This window comes from Hemicordylus capensis, chromosome 4 (assembly GCF_027244095.1).
Source record: "Hemicordylus capensis ecotype Gifberg chromosome 4, rHemCap1.1.pri, whole genome shotgun sequence".
NCBI classification, from domain to species: Eukaryota; Metazoa; Chordata; class Lepidosauria; order Squamata; family Cordylidae; genus Hemicordylus; species Hemicordylus capensis.
Window position 1 is genome coordinate 171,220,793 of NC_069660.1, and position 27,257 is coordinate 171,248,049.

Sequence of the window (27,257 nt, forward strand, 5' to 3'; positions counted from 1 at the left end):
ATAATTATAGACAAGCCCCAGTCATGGGGTATACATGCAATCTGATTAATTAATGTAAAAAAGTGGTGCTAATACTGGGACCCACCATGCAATATTAGACTTTATCAGTTCAATGGAGACAAAATCACCATCAGGTGCCATCCCAGATATTTGTTGCCCAACCAATTCATTAATCTCTCCAGGAGTGACTGGGGACCATTTGGGGATGAAGAAATCCTCCCTGCCATCTATTGTATAGAAACAATCTGGTACATGAAAGTGGGCACAGAAATAGCATTCCTATATCCCAGGTGGGATCAGGTAGTACTCAGGCTGTTTTGGGACTGATTTCCCTCTGACTAGTGACCAAAATCTAAAGGAATTTTTCAACCTAGAGGCCTGTATCAGCATCTGCCAGGACTCCTTCATTGCCAGTTTTTTCTTAAGGCGAATCAGATTTTTTCAGGGGCATCGCCGATTGAGAAGATGTTGATGGGGCCCCAACTCTAAATAAATTAAATTCTTTAACTAGCTGTTCCCTAGCTAGTACACAATCATGGTCGAACCATGGTATAGAACTGCTACTCTTGGATAGGGGACCTGGTCACCTCTCAGTAGTGAGAGGGCCCAGCAGTCGCAGGATCAGCATTTGGTAATGGTCTAAAATTTCATTCACTGAACCGGCCATTAAAATATTTGATCTGAGGTACAGCAATTCCTCCAACTCGATTGCTCAGGCCTTTGTTGGTCTCACTGGTCCATCTGATACGAGTAAGGGAGACAGTGTCGACTTTGACAGGGGTAAGTTCCTCCAGAATAAAGATGTTACAATCTGGGGATCTCATACACAGAGTCAAGAGCAAATGGTCACTTTCCACTCTAAAATCAACTTTCAGGAGTAAGATATAGTCAAGCAAAATTCTGGAGGCTACAAAATAATCAATTGTACTAGCTTCCTCTCCACAGACACACAATATGTAAACTCCCCTAAATAGATAGAGGTATTGGCAGCGACAGAATTATCACCAACCTTGCCAGGTAAAAAGGAGTAGGGCTGCAACTGAGTACAATCAGACTTACGTCTGAGTAGATTTGCAGAGTATTTTGCTGCAGTTAACTTTGGCATTCTGCTTCACATCCAAATTAAAAGCACAAAGCAAAAGGATCAGCAAAACTAGAACATCACTATCATACACATACAAATTTCATACAATGGCCATATTTGCATGTAAAATGGAACTGCGGGTCCAATGGACCCATGGTTCCTCTTCCCAACCCACCCTCGCTCTCCGAATTTGAACAAAATGGAGAGCCGGGTACCTGCAGTCAGTGAGACTGCAGAGGGGAGGGGGAACTGGCTGTGCAGGCTTCCTTCTTTCATGAAGGACAGCCCACACTGCCAATGGCAGCCAGAGTGAGGGAGGAGCTTCCCCCCTCAACTCCAGTTGCCGAAGAGTGAGATTGTGGTGCTGCATTCAGATGTAATGCCAGCACCGCAAAACCAGAGTTAAAAGTGGCAAAACCAACTACACACCTAAGGTACAAATCAAAGTCTAGGGAGGGAAACTGTGGGTAGATTTTTGGTCTGAACTGCAGTTACATGCATTCAGCTGTGCACAAATTTCAATGGAAGGCCCCTTCAGCTCTGATTTTGTGTTATGAGTGAACACAGCCAATGGACTTCCGGTTGGGCTGACAACGCAGCTGCATGCCTCCCTGACAGGGGAGGACCGAGAAGAAGAAATTAAGGGGGTTTTGAGGCTTCAAACCACCCCCCCACCTCACCCTGGATTAAAGGGTTGACTCAAGATAAACCACTGTCCCCCTTTTGCCAGCTCCCTAATTCAGAGTTGTGCCAAAGGACGCAATTCTGTCTTAGGTAAAGAGCGGCGGGGGCTGGATGTAAATCAAGCTGTCTTCTTCTGTGGAAATCTCTTTGACCAAAGCTGGCTGGCAGCCAATTTCTAGGGTTTGGATCTAATTAATTGCTAAAGTTTAAGAAGCTCACCTTTCAACGTGATTGATGATAAATTGCTGGAATTCCTCCTGCGTTTACTGGGAAGATAGCTACAAGACGCGGCTGTAAGTTCTTTTTGGTTATAATTAAGGAGAGGAACCCAATCTTCTTGCCAATTATTGGAACTTAAGAGATTAACTGATGTTTAAAAGCTTTCAGTATTTGGAAAAAGATCTTATTAGTGGAAACTATTTTTCTTGCTGTTTAAAAAAGTTTATGGAAGAGGAGATTTGCTGTTTGTCATTCAAGCTGTCTATTACTGATTCAGCCAATTACAGCCAAAAGGCGTTTCACGCCACCGTGAGAAAACTGAACTGCTAGTGATAAGATATATGAGTTGTGGTGCAGAACTGTTTATATTTGGAAAATAACTACAGGCTTCTACTTTCTCTTTTGAGATCAAGGACATTAAAACCTGCTGTGAAAGTGCTTTACTCCTTTCTCTCTCCTCTAAGAAAGGGGAAGGAGAAAAAAAAAAGAACAAGAAAGAGAGAAAGATGATGTCAAAAAAAACTACACCAAAGCCAGATACATCCACAGCTTAGGAAACTTTCCCTTCCAAGTCCAGGTGTGGGGGAAGTCAAAATGTCTGCAAATCTGGATCAGACACTATCAGAAATGAAACAAATTCTTCAGTCAAACGCTAATGTTCTCCAACAAGTTACTTTGGATATGACTCAGCTCAAACAGAACATGCTGCAAATAAATGATAGAGCATCAAATATTGAGGAAACAGTCAAAAATTAGCACAAGATAATAAAGAATTTAAATCAAGGGTTGACACTTTAGAGAAGGATGTGGGATCACTGAAAGATGACAAAGAAAAACTATTAGATCAAATGGCATTGCTGGAATTAAGACAAAAAGAGAGATTCTTAAGGTTCAGGGGCATCCCAGAGAAAGCTGACCAGAATATTAAGAAATTACTTGGGGAAGAACTTGCATCACTTTTGGGAATTACAGCTGGAGAGATGGAGGCACAGACTGAGAAAGCTTTTCGCCTAAATTCAGATTTCGCTACAAGAAATAAATTAACTAAAGATTGCTTGGTGCAATTTACTTCTAAATCAATTACTCACCCCAATCTTAAACTGTTAATATGTATATACATATTTTAATGTTTACTGGTTTTTACTCTCTGTTTGGTCAATGACTGTAAATAAAATTACATTACGTTACATTACTGAGCGAATTTTTCAGGCTCACTTTGCTACAGCTCTCACAATTGAAGCTCACCAGATAAAAATTCTGAAAGAAATTCCAGCTAGAATTTTAAGAAAACGTAAGGATTACAAATTTTTGACTGATGCATTAAATGCCAATGGAATACGTTTTAGGTGGGAACTACCAGAGGGAGTTTCTTTCTTCTACAAGGGTAAGAAGAATAGATTCGCTGAGCTTCTTAAAGTGCAAGAATTTTGGCGGAAATACAAAAAAGACTTATCCCCTGAGTATCCCGCTTCCTCAACACATAATTAGAACTAGACTACATGGATTACAAACGAAATTACAGATTTTTTTCTTGGAACATTAATGGCTTAAATTAAAAAGTTAAAAGAAATAGAGTTTTTCATCTTCTTAAGAAACAAAATTTGGACATTGTGTGCTTACAAGAGACCCATATTAGAAAGCAAGATAGAAAATTTTTGGTTAATAAGGCTTTAGGACAAGAATTTGTTTCTTCAGATAAGAAAAATAAAGAGGGGTAGTATTTTATGTCAAACAACAATTTGAACCCAAATTGATTTTTAAAGATGAAGAAGGCAGGTTATTAGCATTGGAAATTCTAATTTCCGGGATTAAAGCAGTGATAATTGGAATTTATTCCCCTAATGAAAAGAAAGTTGAATTTTATAACTACTTGGATCAAAAGATGGCGGAGTTATCGAATGTCAATTTGATTATATTGGGAGATTTTAATGGAATTGTTTCGACATCTTTGGACAGAAAATCCGATATTTCGGATAGGAACTTACAAGGTAAACTTCCCAAAGTATTCTTTGACTTAGTAGAACACATGGATCTTTATGATTAGTGGAGAATTAAAAATTCCAATGCAAAAGAATATACTTATTTCTCTGAAAGATATCAATCACATTCAAGGATAGATATGGTTTGGACATCTAAAGCTATTACACCATGTATGGAAAGGATGGATATTTTACCTAGGACCTTTTCAGATCATAATCCAATTTGTTTTACATGGAAGAAGAAAGGAACGACTTCATTTCATTGGAGATTAAATGAATACCTCTTGAAAAAACCAGATGTTGTGGAGAAAGCTAAAAAGAAACTAAAGGACTATTTTGAATTGAATTTAAACCAGGGAATGGACAATAAAATTGTCTGGGATGCAAGTAAAGCGGTTATGAGAGGTTTTTTTATACAGCAAAATTCATACTTTAAAAAGCAAAGAGGATTGAAAAAAGAGATATTATTGATGCAGATCTCCAAAAAGGAAAGGGAATTATTATGGGCTAAAGATAAGAAGTCGGTCACTCAAGCTATCAAAATGTTGCAACAACAACTTTCTATGTTGATAGCAAATGAACTTGAACGGAATTTGAAATATGTTAAACAAAGGACATTTGAGTTTGCAAACAAACCAGGCAAGTTGTTAGCTTGGAAAATTAGATCTGAGAGGAAGAAAAATTATATATCTAAAATACTTACAAAAAATTGGTTCTCTTATGATGGAAAGGAAATAAGAGCGGAATTTTTAAAATATTATTCAGAATTATATAAAGGCGAAATAGTTGAAGATAAAAAAATTGAGCAGTTTCTCTGGACCAAAAATATTCCAAAACTCACTAAGGAACAAATAGAAATTATGAATGCTCCGATAACAATTATGGAAGTAACAGAAGCAATAAATCAAGCTAAGCCCAACAAGGCCCCAGGGCCTGATGGACTGTCAGCTTTGTACTATAAATCAATTAAAGATCAAATCCTACAACCTCTTCAATGGACTATGAATGATATTCTACAAAAAGGGATTATGCCAGATTCGTGGAAGTATGCAAATATTGCAGTAATCCCAAAACCAAATCAAGACCTAACGTCAGTCAAAAATTATAGACCAATTTCACTTTTAAATAATGATTACAAACTTTTTGCTGCCATTTTGGCAAGAAGAATGAAGGTTATATTAAGGCATTTTATTCATGAAGATCAAGCTGGATTTTTGCCAAAGAGACAACTGAGAGACAATGTCAGAACAGTCTTGAATGTATTGGAGTATTATGAAAAACATAATGATAAACAGATGGCGATGATTTTTTTGGATGCAGAGAAAGCTTTTGACAATATTTCGTGGCAATTTATGTGGAGATTACTAGAGGTCATGACTGCTGGCAACAATTTTATTAGGGCAATTAAGACAATTTATTCGGAGCAATATGCTAAGATTATTATAAATGGGGAACTATCAGACAATTGTGTAATACAAAAAGGGACTAGACAAGGATGTCCACTTTCCCCATTGCTTTTCATATTGGTTCTAGAAGTGCTTTGTAGAACTATCAGAGAAGATGATAAATTACATGGTCCTAAAATTGGGAAACAGGATTAAAAGTTGAGAGCCTTTGCAGATGATGTTGTGCTTTTTTTAGAGAATCCAATGGACCAGATTGAAAGACTTTAAAGTTGGATTTGAGGATCAGACTTCAAATTTTGAGAAGGAATTATGTCAAAATGATGAAAAATTAGTTTCTAAAATGTATAAACTGTTGCTTCTGGAGGAGACAAGAGAGGAAGTGGTTAAAACAACTATGATAAAGTGGGCTCAAGATGTGGGGCATAGTATAGAAATGGCAGCCTGGGAAAAGTTATGGAAAAGTGATTTAAAATTCACTGCATGTTATGCTATAAAAGAAAACTATTATAAAATGATGTATAGGTGGTATCTGACACCAAAAAAAATTGGCATTAATGTATAAAAATGTTTCAAACAAATGTTGGAAGTATGGACATTCTGAAGGCACCTTTTTTCATATGTGGTGGACCTGTGGGAAGGCTAAAACCTATTGGGATATGATTTACAATGAATTAAAGAAAATATTTAAAATGACATTTCCTAAGAAGCCAGAAGCCTTCCTGCTGGGAATAACACAAGGTGTAATCTCTACAACTAATCTAACATTTTTAATGTATGTTTCTACGGCGGCCAGAATTATATATGCACAGAAATGGAAGAGTAATGAACTGCCTTCAAAAGAAGATGGCTGATAAAAATTTTGGAATATGCGGAGATGGCAAAACTTACAGCACTAATAAGAGACCAAAGCTTGGAATGTTTTAAAGAAGATTGGAAACCATTCCTGTTGTATCTAAAGAATTACTTTCCTACTTCGGACTTTACAGAAGGGTTTGAAATTTAGTAAAAAACTGCAGGTTGGGTAGATTAGCTATGTTTGTAAGGGTTTGAATTTATGTTTTGAATTATTATTATTATAGGAAGGGTAAATTTTATAGTTGATGATTCACGAAGAGATGTGTGCGGGAAGTCCACCTTTTTGTGTGTATTTGCAATGAATGATAATATTACTATTGTTAAAATTAATAAAAACTGAATTTGAAAAAAAAATGAGTCTTCAAACACTGTGGAGTTGTTGTTGACATGAGTCAACTGTATCTGAATAATTCTTGTCAAACTGAGTTTGGGAGAGTCTCAGTCAGTGGCTGTGTGATGATATTATACTCAGAGGGGCGATTCTCATGACCAACAAAAATAGGGCTAGGAGAGCCTAGCCCGATTTTTGTTGATCGTAAGAACCACCGGGCTCGCAGCCGAGCCCGGTGGTTCTTGAGCAGGTAACCCGCTCGAGAACCCCTGCTAAAAAGCAGGTTTGCGGAGCGGGTGCTCCAGCAAACCTGCTTTTTAGGCTCGTGAGTAGCTGCGGTTAGGGATGGGTCCGGACCGGTCCGGAGGCCATTCTAAAGGCCTCCAGACTGTCCAGACCAGTCCGGACCGGTTCAGATGGTGGGGGCTCCTTTAAGGGCGGGGCAGGGTTTACTTACCCCTCCCGCCGCTTTCCCCCCTCGCATGCATGTCGGGGAGACGTGAAGCTCGCGCGCAACGTGCACGTGCACAAAAGGCTCTGTGAAGCCTTTTGCACTGAAGAGGGAGAAGGGGCGGCAGGGAGGTATCCTGCCACCCCAATTACTACATACAATACGCGCACTGGAGGGGGGGAAGTGGCGGGAGGGGTAAGTAAACTCTCCCCCGCCCTTTAAAGAGCCCCTGACAAAGTGCCGGACCACAGCGCTGCGGTTCCGTGCACACACCTAGCTGCAGTGTGGCTTCACGCTGTGCCTACTCATGAGTAGACCCCTAGCCGGGAGGCAAAAAGCCACCTCCCGGCTCGGGGGTCTCCCCAGTATGCCCTGCGCGCTCGCACAGGGCATACTGGGGCTTGCGGGGGCCACGCGGCCCCCGCTCCCCCCACCCCCGCCGGCTCCGTCACGGAGCTGGCCATCATGTGGGCAGCCAATCTGGCTACCAGGGCTCCCTGCCTGCTCGTCTGCAGGGAGAGGGGGCTTAGCCCCCTCTCCCTGCAGTTTTAACAAAAGCGGGTCTCACGAATCGTGAGACCCACCTCAGAGAGTTTCTTACCATCTAAGCTACTTTGACTAACAAGCTGGTAACAGTTATCCTCAATGGCATTTAACACAAAGGGAAAGGTCATCTCCACCAAATGGTTATCTTGTTCTCTCTCTGTGGTACTGAAAAGGGCTGCAATTTGTGATCAGGGAAGAATCCTCTGGTATGGTGCAAGTGAATACAATTACTACTAATCTTAATAATATTGCTTCTCATCCTCATCCTAATAATAGTCCTTCTCATCCTCAGCCTTGGAGGATTCTAAGACTAAGACCTTGCAGTCCCCTAAAGATCTCTCCATATCACTCTCATGCCATAGTTGGTTTCTATTTTCATAGTCTTTCTGTCCCAAAATAGCTATCCCTAGTACATTGACTTAAGTGAAAGTACTGACACACATTTCAAGTCTTTAATGGAATCTATTTATTTATTCAAAATATTTATACCCCCCCCCCACTCCAGGGCACTACTGCTAAGGGCAATTAACAAAATTGGTAGAACAGATAAAACAATATGAAATAAATAAAGATTATAAAAATTAACTAAAAACAAGATCTAATTAAAACAAAACTTAAAAGCTAAAAGTTAAAAACCCAGAGACATACAATGCAGATAAAACATTTAAAAGTCTTTCTAAAAAGATAGGTCTTCACTTCAAAAAAAACTTTGAGAGAGGGAGCCCTGCAAAGCTCTTCCAGGACAGCATTCCAAAACCAAGGGGCCACAACTGGAAAGGCCCTTTCTTTAGTCCCTGCCAAGTAAATTCCAGTCAGTAGTGGGGCTGCGAGGAAAGTGCTGCAGTCCTTGTGTGCAGTTAGTTTCTAGGCTGCTTGAGAGGACAGAGCTCTTGATCTGCCCTTGTAAGCCTGCACGGTGTTTTAGACATAAACTTTAACTACATCCCCAGGCCTGAGACTGTGGATGCTTATGAACCATAGCTTCTTTATTTATATGGCCATCCTATAACAAAATGTTCTCTGGATGACCCACAAAATTCCCTGGATGGCTCACACACAAATAAGTGCTTATTCTACAAAAAGCATCATCCTGGCTTCCAGATCAAAAGCAATTGCCACAACGGCTCCTGGCTCATTACTGACACATTGAGGGAGGCTAATGAAAATATGTAGACTGATTAGCTTTTGGTGGACAAGGCAGAGTTTCCATTGCCTAACCCCTTCAAATTAGAATGTGTACACACAAATGTTCCCCAATTCTTGATCCTCACTTTCCCACACTTTACACTTGCTAGCTAAGACCAGAAATTTATTTATTTACCCCCGATAGATTTCTGCAGCCAGCCAGGCACACACCCCTCCCCCAGTGGGTCAGGCTCTATGAGTCTATGAGTGGATGGCCAGTCACATTGTTTGTACCTCCTCCTTTGCCCAGCACAAAACCATTCTACCCTGTCCAATCCTACAAAGGGGCAAGGACAAGCAATATTTCAGAGACTTTTAAATCATTGTGACAACTTCTATCCATACTTTAATCTAAATGGGTTTCAAACACAGTTTGAAATAGAAGCAACATAGTATTTATTTTATTTTATTTTATTTTATTTTATTTTATTTAAAAAATAACATGGCCAGAGCTGATATCATGGTAAAGGTTTTGCTTATTGCTTTTGAAAATTAGCTGAGTTATTTGGGCAGAAATCTCTCTTATTCCGAGTTTCAAATCCTTTGGTGCATTAGGAACTAATGGCCCACTTTTTCATTGTTTGAGGCACAGAATAGTGAATTGAAAGTTCGCATCACTTCAGACATAGGGCCTTTGTTACCAGACCCTAGCCCAAGAAGACACAGACATCAAGTGTTGGGATAACGGGCCACAACTTTATTAATCCAATTGAATACTTAAGTAGCGGACATTAGGAGGGAAACACTCCACCCTCCCCAGCTTAAACAACCGGGTTCAGACTTCACAGTCCTAACCCAAGTCCTAAACAGGCAACACACCCTGACTCCGGAAAGAAGCAGGTAAGAACTCGCTTCTATCCCTTCATAGTCAACCCCGGAGGGGTCTGGACACTTCCAGGGCTTCGCATCTCCCAGACCACTGAGCCCTAGGATTTGCGAAGTCCTGAAGCCGGTTTCATGGCCAACCAGCATCCCTGGGCCACAAGAACCACAAGGGAGCGATTGACCACTTAACCAATGAAGCTGCCCAAGTGTGCTTACCGATGTTAAATTCCCTTTGCTGACAACTCAGCCCACACTGTCCCTGCCCAGTTGTGATCAAACTAAATAGCGAACAACTAACTTGGTCAGCAGAACAGAATAGGCGAAAAAACCTCCAATGATGGCCAATAAGTTGGAAGCCAAAAATTCCTACTCAGCCCCCAAAAGGACGACCAGCAACTATCTGAACCAGGGGAGGGAAGGGCAGGGAAAGCCAGGCACTGACTGACTGTTTGGGACGGGGAACAGTAGTAGCTGCAGTACAAACCCCAACCCCTGCAGAGACCCTGACCAATCGGGAGTCTTCCAGGGCTCGTGCCAGGGTAGGGCTGGGACAAACAACCCTCCCAGCAGCATGAAGCCTTGGGAGGGGCATTCTAGATGGCAGTTTAGTGCAGGTTTTAGTGCAGGTTTTTTAAAGCTTCTGCACAAATTTCTCACATGGTCTTGCTCGTAGTCTAGATGCTTGCATAGGCTGACATAAATCCCCATGCTCCCTTGTAGTGTGATATGATGTTCCGGCCACATGATGAGCATGGACTTTGCACAATTTTCACAGCACCACCTGCCAGCAAGTTACTTTTAAGTAGTAATGATCTATAGAAGCCTATGTGAGCATCTGAACGGTGAGCTAGACTGAGTGAGAAACATTGAAAGTGTTGACTCAGTGCACGGTAGCTATGAAAAAGGTAAATTCCACACTAAGGAACATTAGGAAGGGGGTTGAAAATTTTAAAAAGCTAATATTATAATGCCCTTATAGAAATCTATGGTGCTGCCACATTTGGAGTACAATGTATAGTTCTGGTTACCATATCTTAAGAAGGACATTGTAGAACTGGAACAGAAGAGGGCAACCAAGATGATCAGGGGCCTGGAACACCTTCCTTATGAGGCAAGGCTACAGCATCTGGGGCTTTTTAGTTTGGAAAAGAGGTGATTGAGGGGAGAGGTGTGTAAAATTATGCATGGATTAGAGAGAGTGGAGAGAACATTTTTTCTTCCTTTCTCACAACACTAGATCCAGGGGTCATCCCATGAAACTGAAAGAGTCAACAAAAGGAAGTACTTTTCCACACAGCACATAATTAATCTATTGACTTATCGGTATAGTGATGGGCACCAGCTTGGATGGTTTTAAAAGGGGCTTGGACAGATTCCTGGAGGACAGGTCTATCAATGGCTATTAGTCTGGTGGCTATAGGCTACCTCCAGCCTCAGAGGCAAGAAGCCTTAAATACCAGTTGCAGGAGAGCAACAGCAGGAGAGAGGGCATGCTCTCATCTCTTCCTGGTGGACTTCTCAGAGGCATCTGGTGGACCACTGTGTGAAACAGGTTGCTTGACTAGATAGGCCTTGGGCCTGATCTACTAGGACTTTTCTTATATTCCTAAGAACAAGAATATTGAAGAACAGAGATACACAGAAATAAAAATAAAGATAAGGGGAAGAAAGATTCCAAGCACTCATACAGATTTTCTGCAATCCAGTACATTCAAAATCAAGATTCATTGATTGAGGAGGATCAAATAATAAATAAACTGTACTACACAGAGACCAAGGGGGCTTTCTTAGATGATCATGAATTTGGAACTTTAACTATAACAAACCTATTCATATAGTATCCTCACCTGGCTGGTAAGTGGATTCTCCCCTGTATGGCTGAGGAGTTCTTGGGAACCACCGGCTGAATTCCTTGGATTCATATGTGGGTTAGGAGGCTCCATAGAAAACACAGGAAACAGAGGCCTGAGAAACCTGAACTCGCTGTTCAGAGATCCACCCGCTAAACACACCTCATAATTGTAAGCCTGGGAAGGTGGTCCAGTACTGGAATCCACATGATTGTCCTGGAAATTAGATCCTGCTGGGAAGTTAGGTGCAGAATTGTATTCCTCTATCATCTTTCTGTGCTTCTGAATCTTGATGCCAATAAACACCACTAGAGAAAGCAGGAAAATGAATGAAATGGCTGCCAAGCATATGATCAGATACATAGTCAGACTTCGGTCTTCCTCCTCTTCTACATCATCCTTAGGAACTTTCATAATTTTCATGTAGGGATCAGAAAAGCCTTCCACCAGAAGAATACTGAGGGTTGCAGAGGTGGACCGGGCAGGGTGTCCATGATCCCGGACAACCACAATCAGCTTCTGTTTGAAGGTGTCTCGTTTATTAACTGGCCTCATGGTTTTCACTTCTCCATTCTGGGCCCCCACAGTGAAGAGACCTGGCTCTGTGGCCTTCAGCAGTTCATAGGAAAGCCAAGAGTTCTGGCCACTGTCTCTGTCCACTGCCACCACCTTGGTGACCAGGTAGCCTGCCTCTGACCCCCGAGGAACCAAGTCATTGGATGGGGAGGTGCTGTTCTGGAGAGGGTAGAGGATGAAGGGGGCATTGTCATTTTCATCCACAATCAGAACTCGGACATTCACTTCTGAGCTCAGTGGAGGGGAGCCGCTATCAGAGGCCCTCACAGTTGCTTGAAACTCTTTTATCTCCTCATAATCCAGAGATCGGAGGACATAGAGGTTCCCAGTTTCAGAGTTGATGGAGATGTAGGAGGAAGCAGGGCCATCACCTACCTTCCCAGGCAAAAGTGAGTATGTCACTCTGGCATTCTGCTCAGTGTCCAGGTCAACAGCACGGACCGAACCTATCAGCAGACCGGGTATATTGTTTTCCTCCAATTGCATATCGTATAATGCTTTCTGAAATATTGGTCGGTTGTCATTGACATCTGAGATCTGAACATTAATAATTCTTGTTGAAGTGAGTCTGGGAGAACCTTGGTCAGTAGCTGTGATAGAGATGTAATAATCTGAATCTTTTTCTCTGTCCAGTGACCTTTGAGTTAGTAACTGATAATAATTATTTTCAGTGGCTTTCAACACAAAGGGCAGATTTGTGTTGATGGTGCAGGCTGTTTTGCCATTGTCTCCAGAGTCTTGATCTGTGACCCTGAAGAGGGCCACCACTGTGTCTGGGGGAGAGTCCTCAGATAAAGGAGTGGTGATGGATGAAATTGTCACTTCTGGGGCATTGTCATTTCTGTCCTCAACATCCACAATGACTTTGCAATGAGCAGAGAGGCCCCCTCCATCTGTGGCTCTGATATCCATCTCATATTGACTGTCAACCTCGTAATCTATTGTCCCTGCAATACTAAGTTCCCCATTATTTTTATTCAGCTTGAATAATCTTAATACATTGTCTGGCACTTGACTGAACGAATAAGTGATGTGTGCATAGGAACCAAGATCTTTGTCACTGGCCTCAATTTTAGTTACCAATGTATCTAGCAGGGTATTTTCAGGTAGTTTAATTTTATAAAGAGATTGACTAAATTGTGGCACATTATCATTGGCATCTAGAACATCAATGATTATCTGTGCTGTGCCAGTTCTCTTTGGGAGTCCTCCATCCACAGCTAATAAAACGAGGAACAGCTGTGTGTCCTTCTCACGGTCCAATGGCTTCTCCAGTACTAGTTCTGCATATTTGCTACCATCACTGTGACTTTGCACATCCAGCCTGAAATGTTCATTAGGACTAAGTGTGTAGTTCTGAACAGCATTTTCTCCTTTGTCCAAATCCTGAGCTCTTTCCATAGGGAATCGGGTATTTGTGGGAGTCTGTTCAGGTATTTCAAAAAGGAATTGACTTTTAGAGAATTGGGGGGAATTGTCATTCACATCCTCTATTTGAACTTCAATTCTGTGTAGCTGCAATGGATTTTCCAGCACAATTTCTGAGTATAACATGCAAGGGTCAGTCTGACCACACAGAGCTTCTCGGTCTATTTTATCCTTCATAAACATATTGCCAGAATGAGAATCCAGCTCAAAATACTGCTTGGTGTTTTCAGAAACCAGATGTGCCTTACGAGCAAACAGCTCCCTTACATCTATTTCCAAATCTTTTAGCACATTAGCCACCAGAAACCCTCTTTTCTTTTCCTCAGGCATTGAATAGCGGATAGACTCACACATTGGTACACACGTGCAGAGATACAGAAAATAAAATAAAACTTGCCTGCTACTGAGATATATTTCCATTGTCCTCACTTTACACTGAAGTAGATCCGAAATGCACCGTAGTTCTTTTCTTTGTTTTATATATCCAAGGCAATTGTCACTTTTTACTTCTTTTATTTTTGAGAATTGATATAGTGTTTTTTCCCTCCTGCAATTTCTGAAGATTTGCTCGTATGAAGATTATCTGCAGCCTTTCTTGTTGAGGATTCTTTTTTCTCATGGCTACAAGCTCTCTGGGAGAGCAGCTATTTCCCCATAATCTGCTCTGTGTTGTGCAACACCACCACCTTGTGTTTGAACTACAACATGACTTCCTTAAACATTTTCTCCTACCAACCTATAGTATATGGAAAGATCTTTTTGAAAAAGAAGAAGTCTGCTTTATTTGTATTAAACGTTTCTACTTTTAACCATTGGCTGATACATAAAACAAGCTAAAATCTGACTCTCACATGTAAGCTCCCCTCCTCATCAAGATATTGATTAAGCAGCTGTGATGTCACAAAACATTCACCAACATTCTAACTACCGAGATGGAAATAGGGTACTCTGTGTGAAGTAACTAAAATGTCACACTTTTATGTGGATATATTGTACGTATCTGTGATAATGTGGTTCTCTATGTGTATACTTTTGTCGGGAGAGTGAGTCATAATCACTTTTTGGTTTTTTCTTAAATAGGAACAAATCACACAGGGAAGGCCGGGGGCAGGAATTCCCTTTTGATTCAAAGAAGGCCACATAAACAAGTGTGCTATCATTGAGATTGCAGAATGGAAACTTTAAAACCTTCAACTACTGAGCTCCGATATATTTCTCTTCCTCTCAATATATTAATTTCCTGGGCTTGTATTCCAGTCAGTGATAAACTAATGGTTTAGCAACAGAAGTATCTAAAAGGAGTCAAGAAGCAACTAGGTAAACAATTGGAAAGTAAAGTTTATCACATTTAGGGATAAAAAGCCCAAATTTGGGGATAGAGACTTTTAGCAGGCAGCTTATGATGAAGAAAGAGAATTCTGCCTGACCCTAAACCAATTCCAAATGCATGTGGGCTGGCTCATGATCATTTTATTGATCATATTTTTGCTCACATTGGAATCCTGATGTTTCAGAGTCTGAAATGCCTCCCATATCTGGAGTGCATGCTGCTTCTATTTGCATCTGTGACTATGTATATTGGAAAGAATAAACTGTCAAGTGCTGTTGTGTTTGCAGTTTGTAGTTCAGGCTGAAGAGCTACCCAGTTTGAACATCTAACTGTGCATTTGACTCAGACTGTTGCATAGTCATTTATGCTGGATCCAATGTACTCAATTTCCCCAGCCATTGAATTTTGGATCATTACCTTAGTACATCTTTCAAGGAGTTTTGGTGGTATTGCATTTCTGTCATATCTAGACTTTTGTTTATCCTTTTATCAGAAATGTACCTCTCCAAGGAGCCAAGGGAAAAATTGAAATGAGCAACAAATTTTTGTGGGATATGAATCAGGCAGTAAAAACTATAGAATACTCAACCCTGCCACAGGGTCCACTATTAAGTTGCTCCCTGTTGCTTTCTTTGATGAGAAACAGAAGCCTAACGTCAATACAATGTCTAATAGTAACTTCAGTTTTCCAGCAAGTGAATAAGATGAACAGAAACGACAAAGTCAAAATAAAGAAATAATCAATCTTGATGATCAATCTTGATGTTGCAGAGAGATCTTATCAAGAAGGGGGGACTGAACCACAATTAGAGGTGAGACGTTCAAATTGGATTAATAAAGGGATTCCACCCAAAGGATATTCTTTTGAGGCAAAAGTGGAGAAAATATCTGAATCCATAGATTGGCATAAATTAAAAGGAATACCATGAATCCATAAGTAGATACAGACCACTAAAGAAGAAATTTGTTCACTTCATAAGAATAAGACATGGACATTTGTACAGTTACCAGAAAACAGAAAGGCTATAGGATACAAATGGGTGTTTACTATTAAGTGTGATGAAAAAAGATATAAAGCCAGGTTGGTTACTAAGGGGTATGCACAGAAACAGGGTGAGGACTATGAAGAGACCTTTGCACCAGTAGTTAAGTATGCATCGATTAGACTGTTACTTGTAACTGCTGCATCTAAAGGAATAGATGTGCATCATCTAGATGTAAAGATTGAATTTTTACATGGTGATATCCAAGAGGACATAGATAGATAGAAAGACCTCTTGTGTGTAAACTACAGAAAAGTATATATGGACTTAAACAAGCAACCAGAGCTTGGAATGATAAATTAAGTCAATTGCTTCTGGAAGAAGGATTTAGAGAGGCAAAAGGTGATCCTTGTCTGTACATTAGAAACAGAGATGGAAGATGGACATACTTGCTTATATATGTTGATTGTTTATCATCAGGATAAGAAATATTATGATGAGGTAGAAAGAATTAAAATAATTAAGAATTAAAATAGGATTTAAATAGAATTAAAATAGAATTTAAAAAGGAAGAATTAAAATGAAGTAAAAATTAAAGATTTGGGTGAAATATCTCAGGTTACAAATAAAAAGGCAAGATGATGGGAGTTTTACACTCAGAAGCAAAAGATAATAGATTTAATTGAGTTTCAGTTTAACAAAGACAAATGAGATGAGTATTTCAATGGATGCAGCCTGACTGATACAGAATCGGGCTGCATCAGAATTGGGCCTTGTATGTAACAAGGACTCACAATATTTGACTCCCGACCACTAATACCCTCCAACTACGTTTGGACTAGAAAAACCCCTTGTGGCTCTCTTGCACCCCACCTTTCTTGCCTCCTGGAGAGAAAGACCAAACCTAGATTGCAAGACAGGTAGCTATGAAACACACCTTTGCTCTACCTTTCTCTGAAACCTTTCACCCCCAGAGACTCCAATGAGTCTGTGGAAAGCAATGAAAACTACAGCCTGGGAAATGGAAAGTGACTATGATACAACTGTATCACATCCTGACATTGCTACAGCAGTTGGAATATTGTGTAGGAAAATGAATTCAGCAACACAGAAGGACTGGATTGCACATAGAAGAATTGCACAGTATTTAAAGGACATAGGAGATCTGGAATTGATACTGTCAGCATGTGAGCAACCCAAGTTAGTAGGATGGCAACTGAGCTGAAGGTAGAGATGACAGGCAATGTATTTTTCTATGGAGGAGGAGCAATCTCATGGTTAACCAAGAAACAATCAATTGTTTGGAAACAACTGGAGACATCTAAAGAAACAAATGTGGATGCACAGAGAGCTCCCTAAAAAACTAAGAAGGAAAAGGCACATGCTCTATAGGAAATTGAAGAATGTGCACATAACTATGGAAGAGTACAAAAGACTGGTCAGAAGCTGTGAAGATGGTGAGAGGACAGCTAAGGCTCAGAAGAATAAGCTCAGAAGAATGAAAGTTCTCTTCACTTTCAGGAGAAGCCAAAAACAACAAAACAAGGATTTTCAGTTATGTCTGAAAGAAGCAGAAAATCATGGAAATGGTAGGTCCAGGGCCGATCTGACCATATCAGCTTACTAGGCAGCAGGGGCGTATCTAGGGTGGGGTAGGCAGGGCACGTGCCCTGGGCGCCACTTGAAGGGGGGCACCATTCTTAAAAATTTATTTTTTTTAAAAAGGCGGCCAAAAACAAAATGGCCACCGTGCATTCTCAAATGACCTCTGTGAGGCCCTAGGCCATGCCAGGCCTTGCAGAGGCCATTTGGGCATGCATGGCAGCCATTTTGTTTTCAGAGGCCATTTAAAAAAAAAATTAAAGAACAGCCACCGCACATGCTCAAATGGCCCCTGCAAGGCCCTAGAGGCCAGTGGGGGGAGGGGGAACCTTTGCAGACCCCCCCCCCACATGGCCTTTAAGAAGTCCTCTCAAAGAGGCTACAGGTAATTTATATATATATATATATATATATATATATATATATATATATATATATATAAAATATAAGTCACTGTAGACATATTTAGTTTGGCACTAAGTACAGAGAATCAGGACTTGTGAATACTGAGCTGAAGCTTATGAGCTAGGATTGTATTCATTTGTTCTAACTTTGCTTCTTGTGATAAGTGAGTTAAATGTGATGTCTAAATAATATGGCTATTAATGGTGAGTTTGTCTTTGAATCAGTGTGAAATCCTTAGTATTAAGGCCCACTGGGAGTTTCTTGCTCTCTTTCTCTCGTTTTAACTGCCTTTCTGAAATACTAGAATATATTCCAAGCAATGACACAGTTTACTCTGCATATCCTTTAATTATTTTCAGAGTATCTGGGAAAAGTCAAATTCTCCATTGATTTTTAAAACTTATGTAATAGTGATGCTACAATGCATAGTAGAGAATTAGACAGGCACTTCTGTTCAGTTTTCCAAGTACACCTCCACATAGTATTTGGGTATTTCATGAGCCCCAGCATACTGAAATTTGTAGTTTTCCAGCATTTTTTGGTCTGGCTACGTCAACTGCTAAATAGTTTTTGAAATATTAAAAGATTAGCGAGCTTGACTTGTATTTTTCAGCTGAAATTATGGACAGGGGGCGCAATTTCAGTGCTTGCCCTAGGCGCTATTTTCCCTAGATACGCCTCTGCTAGGCAGTCGCCTTGGGCACCAAATTAGACAAAAGTGGTTTTTCCTTTTAAATTTATCCAAGGAGCTCAGAGTGATGTACATAGTTAGGTTTGTCCTCCCAACAGCCCTGTGAAGTAGACTGGGCTGAAAGATACATGACTGGCCCAGAGTCACCCACTGAGCTTCATGACTGAATAAGGATTAGAACTCTGGTCTTCCCATTGCTAGTCCAACCACTACACCATGCTCTTTTACTTATATTCTAGGTAAATAAAAATGTCAGATGGAACATTTTGTACATGTTGTTTCTGTTATCTGAAACACTGCAGAAGGCATACTTTTGTCAAGATTTATTGCTTGGAGTCACTCTTTCACACACACACTGACACAGCTCTCAGCTGAGCTACAAGGAGAAGTGATATCACATAATGTGGCTAACACTGGTTAATAGAGAAACTCTCCTGGGTGATTGTTTCTCCTGAGTTGTCATGTATGTCACAGAGGCCTTGCTTGCTAATAACTGGAATGTCTGGAACACTGCAATTCAGCTAATTATACAGAGATGATGCCGTTACATGCACATTAACACACCGGGAAATATTTCAATACATACTGTTCATGGGACAATAGAGCATGTTGCTCTCTACCTACTGAAACCATTCCTGGTGAGTTACTGTACATGCAACGTCATCATCTCTGTGTAATTAGCCGGAGTATGGTGTACCAAACATTCCAGTTGTTTGCATGAGGCACAACTTTACTGGTTGTTGCAGCTGCCAAGCCAAAGAGTGGCCACAGGAGTGCCAAGGGGTGGTGGCCACTGCCCCAGATGCAGGCAGATGCTCATAGAAAATGGGAGAGATCTGGGAACAGTGTCACAGTGGTGACTCAGCAGAAAGGCAGGAAAGGGAATGAGAGCTTTTCAGATCGATTCGCAGCAGGAGTCAAGTCTGCAGCCTCCTTTCCAGGTTTAAGCTAGAGTAGGTCACTGGGCACATATCATCATTCAGAGCAGAAAACCAAGTGCTCCTAAAGCGCATTGACAGGCACATACTCACCAGTGGGTATCCCCCATCCAGCTTGGGGTGTGTGTGTGTGTGTGTATCTTCCCTCCCCTTGATTCTGGCTCCTCTGTCACAGCGGTGGGGTGGGGTGGGGGTTCCTCCTCACTTTGTGCCCTCTTGTGCCCCAACCCTCCCCACTTCCTGGAGCAGCAGGCATGACCTGGCTGTAAAGAACTGTACTAGGAACACTGATATCCCAGCTGCCCCACTGTCCACAGCTTTGGCTATCTCTGCCCGGGGATTCAGGGAGAGGCAATGCGATTGAATTCTGTGGCTATCTGTGTAACAGTGAACACTGTCTTGAGCATGGTGTGGGCTGCCCTCCCTGCTGCAGTGCTCACAGACTGGAGGGTTCACAGTCTACGGAAGATGGCAGGAAAGGGTTGAAGTGTCTGGGCTTCACTCAGGTGAGTGTCCTGCCCTCCTGGGTGAGTGGAGCGCAGCTGGTGCTGTCCAAACATGGCTGAAGAGATCTAAGTCGGATTGGAGTTGGTGAGCCTGCCCTTTATGCCTGGATTTCTTGCCATCCAAGCTACTTTGGCTCATAAGATGGTAATAGTTATCCACAGTGGCTTTTAACAGAAAGGGAAAGCTTGTCCCCACACAGACAATATGGCTCTCCTATTCCCTCTAGATTTTTGAGCTCTGGTACTGAAAAGGGCTGCCATTTGTGATTAGGGAAGAATTCTTATTGAATAATATTATGGTGCAAGTGAATAATATTAGTACTGATCTTAATAATATTGATACTGTGATAGATTGCATCTATCTATCTATCATATTTATAGCCCTCCCCTCCACTGCAATGGTAGAACAGATAAAAGCAATATCAAATAAATAAAATATTTAAAAATTAACTAAGAATAAGATCCAGTTAAAACAAAATTTAAAAGCTACAAGTTAAAAACACAGAGACATATGCTGCAGATAAAACATTTAAAAGTCTTTCTTAAAAGGTTGGGTCTTCAGATGTTTCTATAAACAACAAACTTTCTCAAGATAGCCCTGTGAAGCTTTTCCAGGACAGCATTCTAAAGCCAAGGGGCCACAACTGTAAAGGCCCTTTCTCTAGTCCCCGCCAAGCGAATCCCAGTCAGTAGTGGGGCCACAAGGAAAGTGCTGCAGTCCTTGTGTGCAGTTAGTTTCCTGTCTTCTTGAGAGGATGGAGCTCTTGCTCTGCCCTTGTAAGCCTGCACAATGTGTTAGTCATTAACTTTAACTTCCAAAATGTGGGTATATCCTCTGGCCTGAGATTGTGGGTGCTCATTCCCTGCTTAACAACCAGAGCATTATTTATTGGGCCATCCTATAACAGACTCACAACATTCTCTGGGTCACTCACAGAAAAAGAAGTACTTATCCTACACCATATCCCTACAAGCTCCATCGTGGCTTCCATTCCAAAAGCAATGGCTGTAACAGCTCTCCGCTCTCAGCCACAGATACTGTGACATGTTGCGGGAGACCATCCAAGTTGCAGTCAGTAGACTGATTTGGTGGGAAAGGTAGTCCCTTCGACTTTGAGTGATACGCAAGAGTATACACAAATGATATGCAATTCTTGACCCTCACTTTCCCATACTGTACTTGTGAGCTATGACCAGAAATCGACATATTTATCACACTCTTCCTGATAGGCTTTCTGTGACTAGCATCCCCCAGTCGGCCAGGCTTCATGAGTCATTTACAGCTGGCCAATAACATCATTTGTACCTGCCCAGCACAAAACTGTTCTATCCTGCCCACTGCTGCAAAGGGGGAAGGACAAGCAATATTTCAGAGAATTTTAAATCATTGTGAGTGACTTCTATCCATACTTTAATCTGAATGGGTTTCAAGCACAGTTTGAAATAGAAGCAACATTTTTTTAAAAAATGGCCGAAGTGGATATCATGGCAAAGGTTTTGCCTATTGCATTTGAAAGTTAGCTGAGTTATTTGAACAGAAAGCTCCCTTATTCCAAGTTTCAAATCCTTTGATGCAATAGGAACCTGTGGTCCCCTTTTTCATTGTTTAAGGCACAAAATAGTGAATTGAAAGTGAGACACACATCACTTCAGACTTAAGGCCTTTCCTGATGACAGTTTACTGTAGGTTTTTTTAAAGCTTTTGCACAGGTTTCTCACACGGTCCTGCTCCTAGTCCAGATGCTTTTCAATCTACCTGGAAACAGACTTTCCAGACTACAATGCCAGCTCTGGGTCTCTACCCACCTCTTCTACTTGCTATTGGCTATGACCAGGTCAAAACATCTATCAAACAGAGGATAACAGGCATAGAACCTATCTAGGAGGGACCCCAAACTTCCCTCCTAGGAGGTGAGGGAAGGTGAGGAGAGGAGAGCTGGTCTTGTGGTAGCAAGCATGGCATGTCCCCTTAGCTAAGCAGGGTCTGCCCTGGTTGCATATGAATGGGAGACTAGTAGTGTGAGCACTGCAAGATATTCCCCTTAGGGAATGGAGCCGCTCTGGGAAGAGCAGAAGGTTCCAAGTTCCCTCCCTAGCATCTCCAAGTCAGGGCTGAGAGTGATTCCTGCCTGCAACTTTGGAGAAGCCGCTGCCAGTCTTGAAGACAATACTGAGCTAGATAGACCAATGGTCTGACCCAGTATATGGCAGCTATGTTCCTATGTTCCTCATCTCCGAAAGACTCAGATACACTGCCTCCACCGCTGCATACCTAACACAGAAGTTCCAAACCACAGGAGGGCCTTTGCTCTGGCCCGATGCCGTGCCCTTCCCTCAGCCGTGTTAGAAGGCAGATACAGAAAGTCCCCACTTGCAGAGCAACTATGCCCTTGCAACTCTGGGCAGGTCGAAACTACAGTGCACATCTTTCTCTTCTGCCCATTCCATAGAGATATTCATGCCAATCACATTTTGCTGCTACTACTCAATCTCCCTGGATGCCCAACCCAGTTCTACACCAGATGATGATTCTGTCAGGTTCTGTGCAGAAGCGTTCAAGATATGCTGGGTCTGGACAGCCAGCAAGTCCGGACCGGGGTGCCCTCAGAGTCCCATTACATAGCCCACCTACATGGCTCCACAGAAATTTTGTATTCCTCATTGTACACTTTTTAAACCTTAGAGTTTCTATAGTATTAACGGTTACACAGCCCATATCTTCTGCAGCCCATAGATAATATTACAGATGTATAATTTTTAAATATTAGAGCTTTTTAGTGCTACTGTTTATATCGCTCAACAGCTATTATACTTTACTAGCTGACCTGGCACAGAGCATCTGCACCCCTAGTTCTCACTGTCTCCCCCCTCCCTTCAGCCCCAGTTCATTCTCCCCCCACCCTTCAACCGCAGTCTGTCTCCCCACCTGGCCGCCGCTTCCTCTCCCTGCCCAGCAGTTGGCCGACCTGGCCGCCATTTTCTCTCACCACCCAGCAGCCGGACTGGCCCCCACTTTCTCTCGCTGGCCACTCGCCTTCCTCTCCCCCTCCCCCTCCCCTCAACTGCAAAATCCTTCAAGAGCTGCCACGTATGGGATTAGCGATGAGTACACCATAGATAGATAGATAGATAGATAGATAGATAGATAGATAGATAGATAGATAGATAGATAGTTTATAGATAATATAATTTTTACCCACACCCCATCTAATAATTTATTTTATAGATGTATAGTTTTTAAATTTTTAGAGCTTTTAGTGCTACTTTTTAATAGCTTATATAGTTTATAGATAATATAATTTATTATCAGCCCTGTAGTGTTTTACATTCCTACAGTATTATACCTTGTCCTATGTATTGTAGGAATACCCTGCATTTCATTTTATGCTCACAGTCATGCATTCTATCCACACCACATTTTATGCTTGTACCTACTTATGCTGGTCTAAAACCTTAATGAAGATGATTTGATTTGATTTGTGTGATATGATATTATGGCCACATGCTAAGCATGAACATTGCACAATTTTCACAGCAGCACCTGCCAGCCAGCAATGATCTACAGAAAGCCTATGCACAGTGGCGGATTGGCCAGGGTGTCAGCTTGCCCGATGGCAAGTGGGCCCTGTGGGTCCCTGATGAAGAGGGCCCCCTTAAACATTAGACAATATGTTAAAAATGTTAATGACCTTTTAGTAGTTTGAAAATATAACAGAAGTTCCAATATTATTACTGTATGCAACTAAAATTTACGTAGTATTACTATTTTATATAAAAATTTTAATAAAATCATTTTCTGAGGATACTTTATATTTAAGAATATTACGCCCAGCCAGCTGGCGGCGCCTGGCGGAGGGCAGCGGGTGCTGGCGAGCCTCCAGCAGCATGCCCGCCGCGGCCTCTGCCCGCCTCTGTGGGGCCCCCTTTGTCTCCTGGCAACCAATATTTTTAGACCCAGTCCGCCACTGCCTATGCATGCATCTGTACTGTGAGCTAGACCAAGTGAGAAACGTTGGAAGTGTTGACTCAGTGCGAGGCAGCTGTGAAAAAAGGCAAATTACATGCTATGGAGCATTAGGAAGGGGATTGAAAATAAAAATGCTAATATTAAAATGCCCTCAAACAAATCTATGGAGCTGCCACATTTGGAGTACTGTGTACAGTTCTGGTTACTATATCTAAGAAGGACATGTAGAACTGGAAACGATGCAGAAGAGGGCAACCAAGATGATCAGGGGCCAGGATCACCTTCCTTATGAGGCAAGGCCTACAGCATCTAGAGTTTTTTTAGTTTGGAAAAGAGGTGATTACAGGGAGAGGTATATAAAATTACCTTTAAATGCCTCTAAATACCAGTTGCAAGGGAGCAACCAGTTGCAAGGGAGGCATGCCCTCACCTCTGGCTTGTGGGCTTCTCAGAGGCATCTGGTGGGCCACGCTGTGGAACAGGAAGCTGGACAAGATAGGCCTTGGGCATGATCTAGCAAAGCTCTTATTAGGTTCTTAAGGACTAGAACAGAGATATTGGAATACAGAAATACACAGAATTAAAAATAAAAGAAACGAGAAGAAAGATTTCAAACACTCATATAGATTTCCGGCAATCCAATGCTTTCAGGATCTAGATTCACTGATTAATGAGGATCAAATAATACATAAACTGTACTACACAGAGACCAAGAGGGCTTTCTTAAATGTTCAAGTTTTAAGAACATGAAACTATATCAAACCTATTCAAGTAGTATCCTCACCTGGCTGGCAAGTTGATTCTCCCCTGAATGGCTGAGGAGTTCTTGGGAACCACCGGCTGAATTCCTTGGATTCACCTGTGGGTTAGGAGGCTCCACAGAAAATACTGGAAACAGAGGCCTGAGAAACCTGAACTCGCTGTTCAGAGATCCACCCGCTAAACACACCTCATAATTGTAAGCCTGGGAAGGTGGTCCAGTACTGGAATCCACATGATTGTCCTGGAAATTAGATCCTGCTGGGAAGTTAGGTGTAGAATTGTATTCCTCTATCATCTTTCTGTGCTTCTGAATCTTGATGCCAATAAACACCACTAGAGAAAGCAGGAAAATGAATGAAATGGTGGCCAAGCATATGATCAGATACATAGTCAGACTTCGGTCTTCCTCCTCTACTACTTCACCATTAGGAATTTCCATAATTTTCATGTAAGGGTCAGAAAAGCCTTCCACCAGAAGAATACTGAGGGTTGCAGAGGTGGACCGGACAGGGTGTCCATGATCTCGGACAACCACAACCAGCTTCTGTTTGAAGGTGTCTCGTTTATTAACTGGCCTCATAGTTTTCACTTCTCCATTCTGGGCCCCCACAGTGAAGAGACCCGGTTCTGTGGCCTTCAGCAGTTCATAGGAAAGCCAAGAGTTCTGGCCAGTGTCTCTGTCCACTGCCACCACCTTGGTGACTAAGTAGCCAGTCTCTGACCCCCGAGGAACCAAGTCATTGGATGGGGAGGTGCTGTTCTGGAGAGGATAGAGGATGAAGGGGGCATTGTCATTTTCATCCACTATCAGAACTAGGACAATCACTTCTGAGCTCAGTGGAGGGGAGCCGCTATCAGAGGCCCTCACAGTTGCTTGAAACTCTTTTATCTCCTCATAATCCAGAGATCGGAGGACATAGAGGTTCCCAGTTTCAGAGTTGATGGAGATGTAGGAGGAAGCAGGGCCATCACCTACCTTCCCAGGCAAAAGTGAGTATGTCACTCTGGCATTCTGCTCAGTGTCCAGGTCAACAGCACGGACCGAACCTATCAGCAGACCTGGAATATTGTTTTCCTCCAACTGCATTTCATATAATGCTGCCTTAAATATTGGTGGGTTGTCATTGACATCTGAGATTTGAATATTAATAACTCTTGTTGAGGTGAGTCTGGGAGAACCTTGGTCGGTGGCTGTGATGGTGATGTTATACCCTGAAGCTTTTTCTCTGTCCAGTGACCTTTGAGTTAGTAACTGGTAATAATTATTTCCATTGGCTTTCAACACAAAGGGCAGGTTTGTGCTGATGGTGCAGGTTGTTCTCCCATTGTCTCCAGAGTCTTGATCTGTGACCCTGAAGAGGGCCACCACTGTGTCTGGGGGAGAGTCCTCAGATAAAGGACTGGTGATGGATGAAATGGCAACTTCTGGGGCATTGTCATTTCTGTCCTCAACTTCCACAATGACTTTGCAGTAAGCAGAGAGGCCCCCTCCATCTGTGGCTCTGATATCCATCTCGTAATGACTGTTTTCCTCATAATCTATGCTCCCTGCAGTACAAAGTTCTCCAGTATCTTTATTCAACCTGAATAATCTCAATGCATTGTCTTGCACTTGACTGAACGAATAAGTGATGTGTGCATAGGAACCAAGATCTTTGTCACTGGCTTCAATTTTAGTTACCAGTGTATCTAGCAAGGTATTTTCGGGTATTTTAATTTTATAAAGAGATTGGCTAAATTGTGGCACATTATCATTGGCATCTAGAACATCAATGATTATTTGTGCTGTGCCAGTTCTCTTTGGGAGTCCTCCATCCACAGCTGATAAAATCAGGAGCAGCTGTGTGTCCTTCTCACGGTCTAATGGTTTCTCCAATACTAGTTCTGCATATTTGCTGCCATCACTGTGACTTTGCACATCCAGCCTGAAATGTTCATTAGGACTAAGTGTGTAGTTCTGAACAGCATTTTCTCCTTTGTCTGAATCTTGAGCTCTTTCCAAAGGGAATCGGGTATTTGTGGGAATGTGCTCAGATATTTCAAAAAGGAATTGACTTTTTGAGAATTTGGGGGAATTGTCATTCACATCCTCTAATTGAACTTCTATTCTGTTTAGCTGCAATGGGTTTTCTAGTATGATTTCTGAATATAAGAGGCAAGGGTCAGTCTGACCACACAGAGCTTCTCGGTCTATTCTATCCTTTATAAACATATTGCCAGAATGAGAATCCAGCTCAAAATACTGCTTGGTGTTTTCAGAAACCAGATGAGCTTTACGAGCAAACAGCTCCCTTACATCTATTTTCAAATCTTTTAGCACATTAGCCACCAGAAACCCTTTTTTCTTTTCCTCTGGCATTGAATAGTGGATAGACTCACACATTGGTACACACGTGCAGAGATACAGAAAATAAAATAAAACTTGCCTGCTACTGAGATGTATTTCCATTGTCCTCACTTCACACTGAAGTAGATCTGAAATGCACGGCGGTTTGTTTCTTTGTTACATATATCCAAGGCAATTGTCTCTTTTTGCCAGTTTTATGTTTGAGAATTGATATAGTGGCTTTTTCCTCCTACAATTTCTGAAGATTTGCTTGTATGAAGGTGATCTGCAACCTTTCTCTTTGAGGATTCTTTTTTTCTAATGGCTG

At 41.7% G+C, this 27,257-nt stretch overlaps 1 protein-coding gene across 9 annotated transcripts in view; it reads right to left on the reverse strand.

Annotated features, from left to right (window-relative positions):
• LOC128325220 (protocadherin beta-16-like) overlaps positions 1 to 27,257 on the reverse strand; it is a 157,488-nt gene that overhangs the window by 89,971 nt on the left and 40,260 nt on the right. For 2 of the 9 annotated variants that reach the window (XM_053250770.1, XM_053250781.1), the window contains exon 1: positions 11,413 to 14,017. The exons of 4 other annotated variants lie outside the window; for them this stretch is intronic. In XM_053250770.1, coding sequence (XP_053106745.1) covers positions 11,413 to 13,839 — 2,427 coding nt within the window. In that variant the 5' untranslated portion in view covers positions 13,840 to 14,017. Of the gene's footprint in view, positions 1 to 11,412; positions 14,018 to 24,604; positions 27,024 to 27,257 lie in introns of those variants that run through there. 3 more of the 9 variants (XM_053250775.1, XM_053250783.1, XM_053250778.1) reach the window with 3 other exon arrangements.